At 42.2% G+C, this 17493-nt stretch overlaps 1 protein-coding gene across 1 annotated transcript in view; it reads left to right on the plus strand.

Moving 5' to 3' along the window:
• Positions 1–17493, plus strand: part of LOC110526153 (protein kinase C-binding protein NELL1) — a 408096-nt gene that overhangs the window by 372282 nt on the left and 18321 nt on the right. The window contains exons 17-19 of the mRNA XM_021606800.3: positions 1162–1355; positions 13599–13775; positions 15395–15619. Coding sequence (XP_021462475.3) covers positions 1162–1355; positions 13599–13775; positions 15395–15619 — 596 coding nt within the window. The remainder of the gene's footprint in view (positions 1–1161; positions 1356–13598; positions 13776–15394; positions 15620–17493) is intronic.

Raw genomic sequence — 17493 nt, forward strand, 5'->3', positions numbered from 1 at the left:
TCATCATTCCTTCAATTCTGACCTGTTTCCCAGTCCCTGACGATAAAAAAACATCCCCACAGCATGATGCATGCTTCACTGTGGGATGGTGTCTCGGTGTGATGAGGTGTTGGATTTGCGTCAGACATAATGTTTTCCTTAATGGCCAAAAAGCTACATTTTAGTCTCATCTGACCAGAGTACCTTCTTCCATATGTTTGGGGAGTCTCCCACATGCCTTTTGGCGAACACCAAACGTGTTTGCTTATTTCTGTCTTTAAGTAATGGCTTTTTTTCTGGCCACTCTTCCGTGAGACCCAGCTCTGTGAAGTGTACAACTTAAAGCGGTCCTAATGGACAGATACTCCAATCTCCACTGTGGAGCTTTGCAGCTCCTTCAGGGTTATCTTTGGTCTCTTTTTTACATCTCTGATTAATGCTCTCCTTGCCTGGTCCATGAGTTTCGGTTGGCGGCTCCCTCTTGGCAGGTTTGTTGTGGTGCCATATTCTTTCCATATTTTAATAATGGATTTAATGGTGCTCTGTGGGATGTTCAAAGTTTGATCTTTTTTTATATAACTCAACCCTGATCTGTAATTCTCCACAACGTTGTCCCTGACCTGTTTTGAGAGTTCCTTGGTCTTCATGGTGCCACCTGCTTGGTGGTGCCCCTTGCTTAGTGGTTTTGCAGATTCTGGTGCATTTAACAACTGCACCATCGAGAGCATCCTGACGGGTTGCATCGCTGCTTGGTATGGCAACTGCTTGGCATCCGACCGTAAGGCGCTACAGATGGTAATGCGTACGGCCCAGTACATCACTGGGGCCAAGCTTCCTGCCATCCAGAGGAAAGGCCATAAAATTGTCACCCAAGTCATAGACTGTTCTCTCTGCTACCGCATGGCAAACAGCATCTACCCCCAAGCCATTACAGCCCCCCCCCCCCCCCCCCCCACGTTGCTACTACTCTCAAATTGATCATAACTATAGTGTAGACATTGTTAATGTTCTAAATGACTATTGTAGCTGGAAACGGCTGATTTTTAAAGGAATATTCCCCCCCCCCCACCACCACCCCCATCCCTCTAGACTAAACTGGAGTATGGAGAGGGGAAAATGGCATCACAAAGAAAGCCACACATTCTTGTTTTTGATAGGTAAAGCAGCTATTCTCTGTTTCAGACATTGACGAGTGTGCCACGCAGACACACACCTGCTGGAACGACAGTGTGTGTGTGAACCTTCCAGGTAGTTTTGATTGTATGTGCACATCTGGACCGGCCTGCAGTGGAGACTGTCTTTACGAGGAGGGCCTCAAACACAACGGACAGAAGTGGAACCACAGCCTGGACCACTGCTCCCTCTGCACCTGCAAGGTAGGGCAAACACACACACAATCACATTCTGCTACCTCTGCTCCTGCAATGTAAGACTAACACACACACACCACACCTACACCTCATCCAAGAATGCACTCACACTGACACTTCACTGACACTTCACACAGACAAACGTATGGGTGTACACGCACACACACAAGATATAGCTTTTCTGACTTACACACATCTCCACCTCACAACTACTTTGTTAGTGGTTACTACCTAGTAAACAGGAACAAAGCAAGAAAATACAGAACGACACATACATGAAACGACTATCTGCACACACACTCACATCTCAGTTCCCGCTGTAACATCACACACACCTACTTCAAAGTCTAGACAGAGAATGAACACAGAGAACAACACACTCTTCTACTCTGTCACACACACACACATACACTCAAACTCCCTGCTGGTTCCTGGTCTTGCTGCTGAATATAATTGTATCATTGCTCACTGTATGACTTTAGGGGTGTCAAACATATGGGCTGTTTTTTTTGTTTTGGGGGGAGGGGGGGCAAATCTTAATCGACATGAAAATGACTCAAATCAAATTGGAACTGAGTAGAAATTAAGATATACCTACATTTACAGTGTCTTTCCTCTGTCCAGCTTGCTAACAGTCAGTGCAAAAACTAAAGCTAGACCGTCAGGAAGCATTTTTTATTTTATTTATTTTATTTCACCTTTATTTAACCAGGTAGGCAAGTTGAGAACAAGTTCTCATTTACAATTGCAACCTGGCCAAGATAAAGCATAGCAGTTCGATGCATACAACGACACAGAGTTACACATGGAGTAAAACAAACATACAGTCAATAATACAGTATAAACAAGTCTATATACAATGTGAGCAAATGAGGTGAGATAAGGGAGGTAAAGGCAAAAAAAGGCAATGGTGGCAAAGTAAATACAATATAGCAAGTAAAACACTGGAATGGTAGATTTGCAGTAGAAGAATGTGCAAAGTAGAAATAAAAATAATGGGGTGCAAAGGAGCAAAATAAATAAATAAAATAAATACAGTAGGGAAAGAGGTAGTTGTTTGGGCTAAATTATAGGTGGGCTATGTACAGGTGCAGTAATCTGTGAGCTGCTCTGACAGCTGGTGCTTAAAAATAGTGAGGGAGATAAGTGTTTCCAGTTTCAGAGATTTTTGTAGTTCGCTCCAGTCATTGGCAGCAGAGAACTGGAAGGAGAGGTGGCCAGAGAAATAATTGGTTTTGGGGGTGACCAGAGAGATATACCTGCTGGAGCGCATGCTACAGGTGGGTGATGCTATGGTGACCAGCGAGCTGAGATAAGGGGGGACTTTACCTAGCAGGGTCTTGTAGATGACATGGAGCCAGTGGGTTTGGCGACGAGTATGAAGCGAGGGCCAGCCAATGAGAGTGTACAGGTCGCAATGGTGGGTAGTATATGGGGCTTTGGTGACAAAATGGATGGCACTGTGATAGACTGCATCCAATTTGTTGAGTAGGGTATAGGAGGCTATTTTGCAAATGACATCGCCGAAGTCGAGGATTGGTAGGATGGTCAGTTTTACAAGGGTATGTTTGGCAGCATGAGTGAAGGATGCTTTGTTGCGAAATAGGAAGCCAATTCTAGATTTAACTTTGGATTGGAGATGTTTGATGTGAGTCTGGAAGGAGAGTTTACAGTCTAACCAGACACCTAGGTATTTGTAGTTGTCCACGTATTCTAAGTCAGAGCCGTCCAGAGTAGTGATGTTGGACAGGCGGGCAGGTGCAGGCAGCGATCGGTTGAAGAGCATGCATTTAGTTTTACTTTTATTTAAGAGCAATTGGAGGCCACGGAAGGAGAGTTGTATGGCATTGAAGCTTGCCTGGAGGGTTGTTAACATACTGTCCAAAGAAGGGCCAGAAGTATACAGAATGGTGTCTGCATAGAGGTGGATCAGAGACTCACCAGCAGCAAGAGCGACATCATTGATGTATAAAGAGGAGAGTCGGTCCAAGAATTTAACCCTGTGGCACACCCATAGAGACTGCCAGAGGTCCGGACAACAGACCCTCCGATTTGACACACTGAACTCTATCAGAGAAGTAGTTGGTGAACCAGGCGAGGCAATCATTTGAGAAACCAAGGCTGTCGAGTCTGCCGATGAGGATGTGGTGATTGACAGAGTTGAAAGCCTTGGCCGGATCAATGAATACGGCTGCACAGTAATGTTTCGTATCAATGGCGGTTAAGATATCGTTTAGGACCTTGGGCATGGCTGAGGTGCACCCATGACCAGCTCTGAAACCAGATTGCATAGCAGAAAGGGTATGGTGAGATTCGAAATGATTGGTAATCAAATCAAATCAAATGTATGTATATAGCCCTTCTTACATCAGCTGATATCTCAGTGCTGTACAGAAACCCCAAACAGCAAGCAATGCAGGTGTAGAAGCATGGTGGCTGGCTTTCGAAGACCTTAGAAAGGCAGGGTAGGATAGATATAGGTCTGTAGCAGTTTGGGTCAAGAGTGTCCCCCCCCTTTGAAGAGGCGGATGACTGCAGCTGCTTTCCAATCTTTGGGAATCTCAGACGACACGAAAGAGAGGTTGAATAGACTAGTAATCGGGGTGGCAACAATTTCGGCAGATAATCTTAGAAAGAAAGGGTCCAGATTGTCTAGCCCGGCTGATTTGTAGGGGTCCAGATTTTGTAGCTCTTTCAGAACATCAGCTGACTGGATTTGGGAGAAGGAGAAATGGGGAAGGCTTGGGCGAGTTGCTGTGTGGGGTGCAGTGCTGTTGACCGGAGTAGGGGTAGCCAGGTGGAAAGCATGGCCAGCCGTAGAAAAAGGCTTATTGAAATTCTCAATTATAGTGGATTTATTAGTGGTGACAGTGTTTCCTATCTTCAGTGCAGTGGGCAGCTGGGAGGAGGTGTTCTTATTTTCCATGGACTTTACAGTGTCCCAGAACTTTTTTGAGTTAGTGTTGCAGGAAGCAAATTTCTGCTTGAAAAAGCTAGCCTTGGCTTTTCTAACTGCCTGTGTATAATGGTTTCTAGCTTCCCTGAAAAGCTGCATATCACGGGGGCTGTTCGATGCATAAACAATTCCAAAATGAGTGTGACATCCCTGGTTTAGCAGGTCCCAGTTCAGTTGGGAGGCGTGCACTGTAGAGGTTCACGAGCAGATCCAGATTCAGAATTCAAAATAATGTCATCGGTCTGGGTTTGATCTGACAGTCATGAGTCTCCGGTATGCGTAATTGTAACTGACTTGTCTGGAAGGACACATACAGAACTGAATGGGACCGACCGCTGCAGTAGAGAGAGAGATGGAAATTGTACTATTTATGCTGCTGCTCTTGCTTTTCACGAGAGTGGCGCATGTAGCTTGTTGTCGTTGTCAGGCAATAGGCTATAGTCATAGAGCCTCTGTGTGTGGCAAAGGTTAGGAGGTATCTAATCAATTGAAGATGGAATTAAAATGATGGAATGAAAAGGTAAAGGAAACAGATAGGCTTCAAAAGCCAACAGGTAGGCTGCTACTTAATATTCTGAATTGTTGTTAATTGTAACTGTAGGATCAAAAAGCGCATGCACTGCAGCCTCAATTACAGTGTTAATTTCGTGTACAAAAATTGTGAAACACCTATTTTTCAGTGGCAATAGACAAGCATATAACAGACTAAATAGACCCAGAAAAAAACTATACATTTACAACAACAAATAATAAAACATAATAATAATAAACTTAAAGGACTGTACAATAATTAGGAGAGTGAGAGGTTTTCAGTGATAAGGACAATTAATCTAAGCAGCACATATGCTGCAGCACAGTTATTTTGAACAGTGGGCAGGACACCTCCCACCGAGCAAACACAGCCTACATCAACCAGGCGCAAACAATGAGTTTGGGCAGACTAACTCCGCTCAGCGATTCTTGCTTCACCTTAGCTAACCAGTCACCACCAGCCTTTAAGTTAGCTACCCTTTGCCTGGTTAAGAAACGTAAGCTGCTTTATGAAATTAAAAACAATAGCAGAATTTAGTTTAATATTAAAACAACAGTCTAGCTACGGTATGTTTTTCTCTCCTTTGAGAAGGCTATAGAACAAGAGTCTGCCGTTGAATTTGTAGTCTCGCTCAACCTTCCCACTTTTCACACTGACTTTCATATACAGGTTACAGTGGCTTGCGAAAGTGTTCACTCCCTTGGAATTTTCCCTATTTTGTTGCCTTACAACCTGGAATTGAAAATGTTTTTTTGGTGGGGGTTGTATCATTTGATTTACACAACATGCCAACCACTTTGAAGATGCTAAATATTTTTTATTGTGAACCAAACAAGAAATAAAACAAAAAAACAGAACTTGAGCGTGCATAACTATTCAACCACCCAAAGGCAATACTTTGTAGAGCCACCTTTTGCAGCAATTACAGCTTCAAGTCTCTTGGGGTATGTCTCTATAAGCCTGGCACATCTAGCCACTGGGATATTTTGCCCAATCTTCAAGGCAAAACTGCTCCAGCTCCTTCAAGTTGGATGGGTTCCGCTGGTGTACAGCTATCTTTAAGTCATACCACAGATTCTCAATTGGATTGAGGTCTGGGCTTTGACTAGGTCATTCCAAGACATGTTTCCCTTTAAACCACTCAAGTGTTACTTTAGCAGTATGCTTAGGGTCATTGTCCTGCTGGAAGGTGAACCTTCGTCCCAGTCTCAAATCTCTGGAAGACTGAAACAGGTTTCCCTCAAGAATTTCCCTGTATTTAGTGCCATTCATCATTCCTTCAATTCTGACCTGTTTCCCAGTCCCTGTCGATGAAAAACATCCCCACAGCATGATGCTGCCACCACCATGCTTCACTGTGGGATGGTCTTCTCAGAGTGATGAGAGGTGTTGGATTTGCGTCAGACATAATGTTTTCCTTAATGGCCAAAAAGCTCAATTTTAGTCTCATCTGACCAGAATACTTTCTAACATGTGTTTGCAGAGTCTCCCACTTGCCTTTTGGCGAACACCAAACGTGTTTGCTTATTTCTTTCTTTAACCTCTAGCGACGAGCAATCCCGTATCCGGGAGCGTAATCATTGCCTCAAGCTCATTACCATAACGCAATGTTTCCTATTCATGAAAATCGCAAATGAAATGAAATAAATATATTCAAACACAAACTTAGCCTTTTGTTAACAACACTGTCATCTCAGATTTTCAAAATATGCTTTTCAACCAAAGCTACACAAGCATTTGTGTAAAACTATTGATAGCCTAGCATAGCATTAAGCCTAGCATTCAGCAGGCAACATTTTCACAAAAACAAGAAAAGCATTCAAATAAAATCATTTACCTTTGAAGAACTTCGGATGTTTTCAATGACGACACTCTTAGTTAGATAGCAAATGTTTATTTTTTTCAAAAATATTATTTGTGTAGACGAAATAGCTCCATTTTGTTCATCACGTTTGGCAAAGAAAAAGGCCGGAAAATGCAGTCAAATTAGCTCCATAATACCGACAGAAACATGGCAAACGTTGTTTAGAATCAATCCTCAAGGTGTTTTTCACATATCTATTCGATAATCTATCAGTGGTGGCAGTTGGCTTCTCATCAGAAGCAAACGGAAAAATACTGCAGCTGGAGATTACGCAATAATTGCGACGGAGGACACCAAGCGACCACCTGGTAGTCTCTTATGGTCAATCTTCCAATGATATGCCTACAAATACGTCACAATGCTGTCAACACCTTGGGGAAGCGACAGAAAGCCTAAGCTCATTCGTGGCCCATTCACAGCCATATAAGGAGTCATTGGCATGAGGTGGTTTCAAAAAATGCGGCACTTCCTGATTGGATATTTATCTGTTTTTTTTCTTTCTGTAACATCAGTTCTGTGGCACTCACAGACAATATCTTTGCAGTTTTTGAAACGTCAGAGTGTTTTCTTTCCAAAGCTGTCAATTCTATGCATAGTCGAGCATCTTTTCGTGACAAAATATCTTGTTTAAAACGGGAACGTTTTTAATCCAAAAATTAAAATAGGGCCCCCTATATTCAAGAAGTTAACCTGTTAGAGCTCTAGGGGCGCTATTTCATTTTTGGATAAAAAACGTTCCCGTTTTAAGCGCGATATTTTGTCACGAAAAGATGCTCGACTATGCATATTCTTGACAGTTTTGGAAAGAAAACACTCTGAAGTTTCAGAATCTGCAAAGATTTTGTCTGTAAGTGCCCCAGAACTCATTCTACAGGCGAAACCAAGATGATGCATCACCCAGGAATTAGCAGAATTTCTGAAGCTCTGTTTTCCATTCTCTCCTTATATGGCTGTGATTGCGCAACGAATGAGCCTACACTTTCTGTCGTTCGCCCAAGGTCTTAGCAGCATTGTGACGTATTTGTAGGCATATCATTGGAAGATTGACCATAAGAGACTACATTTTCCAAGTGTCCGCCTGGTGTCCTGCGTCGAATTCGGTGCGCAATTGCCAGCTGCTTCTACTTTACCATTTGATTCAGGGGAGAAAGCATGTGTCCAAGAACGATGTATCAATGAAGAGATATGTGAAAAACACCTTGATGATTGATTCTAAACAACGTTTGCCATGTTTTCAGTCGATATTATGGAGTTAATTTGGAAAAAAGTTTGCGTTTTGAGGACTGAATTTATCGATTTTTTTTGGTAGCCAAATGTGATGTATAAAACGGAGCTATTTCTAATACACAAGGAATCTTTTTGGAAAAACTGAGCATCTGCTATCTAACTGAGAGTATCCTCATTGAAAACATCAGAAGTTCTTCAAAGGTAAATGATTTTATTTGAAGGCTTTTATGTTTTTGTTAATGTTGCGTGCTGGATGCTAACGCTAAATGCTAACGCGAAATGCTAACTCTAGCTAGCTACTTTTACACAAATTATTGTTTTCCTATGGTTGAGAAGCATATTTTGAAAATCTGAGATGACAGTGTTGTTTACAAAAGGCTAAGCTTGAGAGATGGCATATTTATTTCATTTCATTTGCGATTTTCATAAATAGTTAACGTTGTGTTATGCTAATGAGCTTGCTGATAGATTTACACAATCCTGGATACAGGGGTTTTTTCATAGCTAAACGTGACGCAGAAAACGGAGCGATTTGTCCTAAACAAATAATCTTTCAGGAAAAACTGAACATTTGCTATCTGAGAGTCTCCTCATTGAAAACATCTGAAGTTCTTCAAAGGTAAATGATTTTTTTGAATGCTTTTCTGTTTTTTTGTGTAAATGTTGCCAGCTGAATGCTAATGCTAAATGCTACGTTAGCCATCAATACTGTTACACAAATGCTTGTTTTGCAATGGTTGAGAAGCATATTTTGAAAATCTGAGATGACAGTGTTGTTAACAAAAGGCTAAGCTTGAGAGCTAGCATATTTATTTCATTTCATTTGCGATTTTCATGAATAGTTAACGTTGCGTTATGGTAATGAGCTTGAGTCTGTATTCACGAACCCGGATCCGGGATGGGGAGATCAGAAAGGTTAAGCGATGGCTTTTTTTCTGGACAGTCTTCCGTGAAGCCCAGCTCTGTGAAGTGTACAACTTAAAGCGTTCCTATGGACAGATACTACAATATCCGCTGTGGAGCTTTGCAGCTCCTTCAGGCTTATCTTTGGGCTCTTTGTTGCGTCTATGATTAATGCCTTCCTTGCCTGGTCCATGAGTTTCGGTTGGCGGTCCTCTCTTGGCAGGTTTGTTGTGGTGCCATATTATTTCAATTTTTTAATAATGGATTTAATGGTGCTCCATGGGATGTTAAAAGTTTCTGATATTTTTTTATAACTCAACCCTGATCTGTACTTCCCCACAACTTTGTCCCTGACCTGTTTGGAGAGCTTCTTGGTCTTCATGGTGACACCTGCTTGGTTGTGTCTCTTGCTTAGTGGTGTTGCAGACTCTGGGGCCTTTCAGAACAGGTGTATAAATACTGAGATCATGTGACACTTAGTTTGCCCACAGGTGGACTTTACTTAACTAATTATGTAACTGCTGAAGGTAATTGGTTGCACCAGATCTTATTTAGGGGCTTCAAAGCGAAAGGGGTGAATACATATGCATGCACCACTTTTCAGTTTAAATGTTTTTTGAATTTTTTGAAACAAGTTATTTTTTAAATTTCACTTCACCAATTTGGACTATTTTGTTTATGTCCATTACATGAAATCCAGAATAAAAATCAATTTAAATGACAGGTTGTAATGCAACAAAATAGATAAAACACCAAGAGGAATGAATACTTTTGCAATGCACTGTATGTAGCGTATGTAGCTTCGTCTCCTTTTTTCCTCAGAGAAAATGGATTGATTCTAGCCCTTTGGCTACAGTTTAAAAGATATGACCCGTAATACCGTTGGTATTTTTTTATTTTTTATTGTGCTTTGGTAGGCTGCATTTTGCATTCATAAAACATCATACTTGATTCCAACCTCTCTTTTAAAAAGCATGTGATAAAGGTAATTCAAATAAGCAAGTTCAACCTAGCTAATTTCCGATTTATACAAAATTGTTTGACTACAGAGGAAGCAAAACTGTACTTCAAATCTATGATACTCCCCTGCTTGACTAGTTGGGCCCATGCTTGCTGTACAACATTAAAACGTATTCAGTTTGTCTACAAATAGGCTCTCAAAGTACTTGATAGGAAGCCCAATAGCCATCATCACTGTTACATCCTCAGAAAGCATGAGCTCCTGAGTTGGGAAAATCCCGTGCAATACACCGACACGTCTTATATTCAAGATCCTAAATGGCCTGGCTCCCCCTCCACTCAGTATTTTTGTTAAACAGAAAACCCAAACATATGGCAGCAGATCCACAAGGTCTGCCATGAGAGGTGACTGTATCGTTCCCTTAAGGAAAAGTACCTTTAGTAAATCTGCTTTCTCTGTGAGAGCTTCCCACGTCTGGAATACACTGCCATCAGACACACATACAGTGGGGCAAAAAAGTATTTAGTCAGCCACCAATTGTGCAAGTTCTCCCACTTAAAAAGATGAGAGAGGCCTGTAATTTTCATCATAGGTACACTTCAACTATGACAGACAAAATGAGAAGAAAAATCCAGATAATCACATTGTAGGATTTTTTATGAATTTATTTGCAAATTATGGTGGAAAATAAGTATTTGGTCAATAACAAAAGTTTTTCTCAATACTTTGTTATATACCCTTTGTTGGCAATGACAGAGGTCAAACGTTTTCTGTAAGGTTTTCACACACTGTTGCTGGTATTTTGGCCCATTTCTCCATGCAGATCTCCTCTAGAGCAGTGATGTTTTGGGGCTGTTGCTGGGCAACACGGACGTTCAACTCCCTCCAAAGATTTTCTATGGGGTTGAGATCTGGAGACTGGCTAGGCCACTCCAGGACCTTGAAATGCTTCTTACGAAGCCACTCCTTCGTTGCCCGGGCGGTGTGTTTGGGATCATTGTCATGCTGAAAGACCCAGCCACGTTTCATCTTCAATGCCCTTGCTGATGGAAGGAGGTTTTCACTCAAAATCTCACGATACATGGCCCCATTCATTCTTTCCTTTACACGGATCAGTCGTCCTGGTCCCTTTTGCAGAAAAACAGCCCCAAAGCATGATGTTTCCACCCCCATGCTTCACAGTAGGTATGATGTTCTTTGGATGCAACTCAGCATTATTTGTCCTCCAAACACGACGAGTTGAGTTTTTACCAAAAAGTTATATTTTGGTTTCATCTGACCATATGACATTCTCCCAATCTTCTTCTGGATCATCCAAATGCTCTCTAGCAAACTTCAGATGGGCCTGGACATGTACTGGCTTAAGCACGGGGACACGTCTGGCACTGCAGGATTTGAGTCCCTGGCGGCGTAGTGTGTTACTGATGGTAGGCTTTGTTACTTTGGTCCCAGCTCTCTGCAGGTCATTCACTAGGTCCCCCCGTGTGGTTCTGGGATTTTTGCTCACCGTTCTTGTGATCATTTTGAACCCACGGGGTGAGATCTTGCATGGAGCCCCAGATCGAGGGAGATTATCAGTGGTCTTGTATGTCTTCCATTTCCTAATAATTGCTCCCACAGTTGATTTCTTCAAACCAAGCCGCTTACCTATTGCAGATTCAGTCTTCCCAGCCTGGTGCAGGTCTACAATTTTGTTTCTGGTGTCCTTTGACAGCTCTTTGGTCTTGGCCATAGTGGAGTTTGGAGTGTGACTATTTGAGGTTGTGGACAGGTGTATTTTATACTGATAACAAGTTCAAACAGGTGCCATTAATACAGGTAACGAGTGGAGGACAGAGGAGCCTCTTAAAGAAGAAGTTACAGGTCTGTGAGAGCCAGAAATCTTGCTTGTTTGTAGGTGACCAAATACTTATTTTCCACCATAATTTCAAATAAATTCATAAAAAATCCTACAATGTGATTTTCTGGATTTTCTTTTCTCATTTTGTCTGTCATAGTAGAAGTGTACATATGATGAAAATTACAGGCCTCTCATCTTTTTAAGTGGGAGAACTTGCACATTTGGTGGCTGACTAAATACTTTTTTGCCCCACTGTATATGACTTCGCCATCAACTTGATTATTTAGCAGACATCACTTGCTAATATTCAGTCAACACATTTATTTTAGGAATATCATGGAATATAATCAAACATTTTAGTTTCTAAATCCAATCACCTTTTTCATCAGAATAGTCCATGCTAATGCTAACGATGGACTCTTCAGGAAACTTGTCAGGCTTTAGTATTAAGTATAAGCGTACCATTAGCCAATCAAAGTATATATTTGTAGCTCCCATTGTTTACAATCTTGCATTGTTATCAATCTCATTGGGAAAAAGGTGAACATGCTTGCAGCTTAGCAGTCAATCCCTATAGCCATGAGCATGAAAACCTTACATTGGAAACCCGGCCGGTAAGAATCTCGTATTGATTGGAATTTTCTTCTGGATGGCTTATGCACGGCGGTGAGAATAATGTCAAGCCAAATAAAAGTATATTCAATTGAAAGATTATGCAATTTAACCTTAGGGCTACACACAGAGGGACTCCAGTCAAACTTCAGCGGTTTCTCAGATAGAGAGTGGGACTTTTTCAAATCCTAGCAAGGGTGTTTTTTAGGGTGGTTGCCCCAAAATGTATTATTCTGTATTGAATTGGAGGTTGTTTGAGTTATTGAAAGCTATGCATTTTTAACATTACAAACTTAGCATTTACTTGGTAAATAAAACAATGCAGCATTTGCTGTAAAATTCCTAATTTGAAGGCTATTCCAAAGCATTGCTACAATGCAGACAATGTGAATGATATTACATGGCATTAGTCAACCACCCGAGCAAAATGAGTGATGCCTCTCATATCCATAGCCATAACATTAAAAGGCTAATGCTAATAAAGCTCTTGGATATTAGCACCATGAGAGATACTGGCTACTGTAGCGAGACAATACGCGCCAATAAGATATTGGCTACTCATTATGCGAGTTCATTTTATGTACCCTTTTATATAGGGTTTTTATATCTCCATTATTGTGCTCATTGCCAAGCTAGCAAGGGCTCAGTGTGGCCAGTAAAATGGATCATAAAGTTTTCACTGGTCGAGAGCCTGGAATCTCTGTGGAAACAGTTACACCAATGGCCTTGACCAGGCATCCAATACAAAACCCTAACCCCGTAAAAACACTCCTCTCAAAATGTCAATGACAAATTGAAGTCAGTATTGTTAGTAATGGCCTTGCTCAATATAGTGTATTTTCTTCTTTAATGTAGACACTGTACGTTGCCGTTACTGTAGCCTTTCTGTAGGTAGGCTGTAGCCTTATCAATGTCCCTTTCTGACAGGATGGTTATACCTTCTGTTGGAGGAGTGAGTGTAACTGTTTAGATAAGACTGTAGATAGCTAGGTAGGGTAGGAGGCATATGTGTGTCTGTGTATGTGTGTCTGTGTTTTTATGTGCATTCAAGCAAAATATTAAAATGGCAGTAATAAAACTGGAAAAAACACTCACTGTCCTGATGTTAGTAGTTAATTGGCATTTTGGAAGAAAGGCCTCAAAGTTCCAGCTGTGCTGGGATTGAGGGTTATTTGCTTGTGGAACAAATTTTTTTTTGGGGGGGGGGGGGGGGGGGGGGGGGGGGTCTGATTCGAACCCATTCTCGTAGCGGCACATAGTACGTGATAAGGAGTCAGCGGCTTAGGCTGCTGGACCATCCCTGGCCATGGCCTTGACATTTCTTTGAATTCCTATGCATTTGCCTTGTCCCCAGGATGGGCGCACCTTCTGCATGAGGAGAGAGTGTCATTGTGCGGACCCCGAGACAGACCTGTTCTGCTGTCCTGAGTGTGACTCCAGAAAGTCCAGCCAATGTCTGCACCAGAGTGGACACATACTGTACCGCAGCAGAGACTCCTGGATCTACAGTTGCCAGCAGTGCCGCTGCCTGGTATGTACACACACACACACTCGCGTTTGCATGCATATACACATGCTTGAATGCACATACAGACACATAGACCTGCACATACACTCACTTGCATGCTTCTTGTGTACTTTATTGTACAAAACACACACATTCTTGTTCACAGACACGCACTTTTTACACCTGTGCAACATGGATGAAGAGGATGTGTGTGTCTCCTCTGATCTTGATTGCGTGTCTTTCACGAGCAGCACCTAGCTAATTCCCTATCAGGAAACAAAGCAGATCCTTGCATGCTAATGAGACAGGCTGTGAAGAAGCAGATGATACCATCTTGTTATGAAATACAATTAAAAAATGTTGTGGCCTTGGCAGTGTGTCTCTGTGTGCACCTGCGTTTGTAAATGTGTGTGACGTCTTTGTGTGTGCATGTGCGAGGTGCATGACCTTACTCTGGTGGAGCTGGTAATTAGCGGGCTCTGACAGCTGTGCAATTAGCTAAACGGTGCTGCCGTGGAAACACAAATCCCAGGATCAGCATGGCACCGACAATCACTCTAATTGGCCCAGGCAGCCTTTAGGTGTCATCAGAAAGGAAGAAAGACATTCTAAGGCCTTAGACACAGGTGCCACTACTGTAGCCTATGGCAAAACCTTCAAGTGATTCACACCAAGAGAGATAGAGAATTTACAGTGTGAGCCTGTGATATTAAACTGATATTATAAACTGGGTGATTCGAGCCGTGAATGCTGATTGGCTGACAGGGGTATATACCACAAATCTCTGAGGTGCCAAATTGCTATTATAAACTGGTTACCACAGCTTTGACAAAACATTTATTTTAAATGCTCTAATTACTTTAGTAACCAGTTTATAATAGCAATAAGGCATCTCTTAGATTTGTGGTATATGGCGTTGTGTCGTGCATAAGAACAGCCCTTAGCCATGGTATATTGGACATATTAGTAAGTATACACTACCGTTCAAAAGTTTGGGGTCACTTAGAATTGTACTTGTTTTTGAAAGAAAATGTTTAAAAAATTGTCCATTAAAATAACATCAAATTGATCAGAAATACAGTGTAGACGTTGTTAATGTGTAAATGACTATTGCAGCTGGAAACGGCAGATTTTTTATGGAATATCTACATAGGCGTACAGAGTCCCATTACCAGCAGCTATCACTCCTGTGTTTCAATGGCACGTTGTGTTAGCTAATCCAAGTTTAGAATTTTAAAAGGCTAATTGATCATTAGAAAACCCTTTTGCAATTATGTTAGTACAGCTGAAAACTGTTGTGCTGATTTAAAGAAGCAATAAAACTGTCCTTCTTTAGACTAGTTGAGTATCTGGAGCATCAGCATTTGTGGGTTCGATTAACTTTGGAACGGTAGTGTATGTCGGTGATCAAAGCCATAGTACTGATCCCACTATGTCAGCCATCAGGTGATTCACATTAGAGAGCTGCTTAGACACTTGTCTCTCTACTCCTAGCTTTATCTTTCAATATGGTCTTACAATACCCCATATTAGTCATCTCAGTGTCCAGCGCTTATGGACTTTTCCAAACTCTTATTTTCATCCCTTGTTTTGCTTCTATTCTCCACCAATCCCTCTCGCCTTATCTCTCTATATTTCTGTAGGAGGGAAAGGTGGACTGCTGGCCCCTGGCATGTCCAGTGTTGGCGTGCAAATACTCTGCCTTGGTGGAGGGCGAATGTTGCCCGCACTGCGTCACTGACCCCTGCCTGGCAGACAATATTGTCAACGACATCAGGCAGACCTGCCAGGACCCTGCTGGCATCACCCGCCTCAGTAGTGCCACGTGGCCCATGCCAGGGTCACCCTGCACCACCTGCAAGTGCAAGGTAACAGCAACAACTCATATCTTACCTGACACAGACACACACACAGAACACATACACACACAGGAGCACGTAAAAACACACAAACATATGTACATACACACACACTGACACGCACACAGTGAATGGCAAGCTTTCACTGCACCTCCTGCAAATGCAAAGTACAGTATATTCAGAAAGTATTCAGACCCATTGACTTTGTCCACCTTTTGTTACGTTACAGCCTTTTTCTAAAATTGATTAAATAGGTTTTTCATCATCAATCTGCATACAATACCCCATAGGGACAAATCAAAAACAGGTGACAAAGCAAAAACACATTTATTTAAAATAAAAAACGGAAATATCACATTTACATAAGTATTCAGACCCTTTACTAAGTACCTTGTTGAAGCACCTTTGGCAGTGATTTCAGCCTTTAGTCTTCTTGGGTGTGACGCTACAAGCTTATCACACCTGTAAGGTTGGATAGGGAACGTCGCTGCACAGCCATTTTCAGGTCTCTCCAGAGATGTTACTCAAGGGCATTCAGAGACTTGTCCCGGAGCCACTCCTGCATTGTCTTGCCTGTGTGCTTAGGGTCGTTGGCCTGTTGGAAGGTGAACCTTCGCCCCAGTCTGAGGTCCTGAGCGCTCTGGAGCAGGTTTTCATCAAGAATTTCTTTGTACTTTGCTCCATTCATCTTTCCCTTGATCCTGACTAGCATCCCAGTCCCTACCGCTGAAAAACATCTCAACAGCATGATGCTGCCACCACCGCGCATCACGTAGGGATGGCAGCAGGTTTCCTCCAGATGTGACACTTGGCATTCACGGTCGGAGAGTCCTTCAGGTGCCTTTTGGCAAACTCCAAGCGGGCTGTCATCTGCCTTACTGAGGAGTAGCTTCCATCTGGCCACTCCACCATAAAGGCCTGATCGGTGGGGTGCTGCAAAGATGGTTGTCCTTCTGGAAGGAACTCTGGAGCTCTGTCAGAGTGACCATCAAGTTCTTGGTCACTTCCCGAACAAAGGCCCTTCTCCCCCAATTGCTCAGTTTGGCCAAGTGACCAGCTCTAGGCAGAGTCTTGCTGGTTCCAAACTTCTTTGATTTAAAAAAGATGGAGGCAACTGTGTTCTTGGGGACATTCAATGCTGCAGACAGTTTTTGGTACCCTTCCCCAGATCTGTGCCTCAACACAATCCTGTCTCGGAGCTCAATTACTTTGACCTCATGGCTTGGTTTTTGCTCTGACATGCACTGTCAACTGTGGGATCTTATATCAAGAGGTGTGTGCTTTTCCAAATCATGTCCAATCAATTCAATGCACCATAGGTGGATTCCAATCAAGTTGTAGAAGCATATCAAGGATGATCAATGGAAACAGGATGCACCTGAGTTCAATTTCGAGTCTCATAGGAAAGGTTCTGAATACCTATGTAAATAAGGTTTTTATTTTTTTCACTTTGTCATTAAGGGGTATTGTGTGTAAATTGATGAGGAAAAAAACTATTTAATACATTTTAGAATAAGGCTGTAACGTAAAATAATGTGGGAAAAGTCAAGTGGTCTGAATATTTTCCGAATGCATTGTATTGTACAGGTTCTGCTGATATTGTGTCATACCTAGTGTCATACAGACACAGCCTTTAGACACACAAACAATGCCAGAACCACCCTGTATGTGCCACCCTTGCCTGCATATTTACAGGAATACAAACACACACAGCTGTGTCACCTGAAAGAACAAAGCAGGCATCCCTAACCTAGGCCGGGATTCAATGCAAGGCACATTATACACTATACAGAGAATAATGGTACAGTGGTCGGAGGCATTGCATCTCAATGCAAGAGGTGACACTACAGTCCCTGGTTCAAAATCCAGGCTGTTTCACATTC

This window comes from Oncorhynchus mykiss, chromosome 6, assembly GCF_057628025.1.
Source record: "Oncorhynchus mykiss isolate SJ-2025 chromosome 6, ASM5762802v1, whole genome shotgun sequence".
NCBI lineage: Eukaryota > Metazoa > Chordata > Actinopteri > Salmoniformes > Salmonidae > Oncorhynchus > Oncorhynchus mykiss.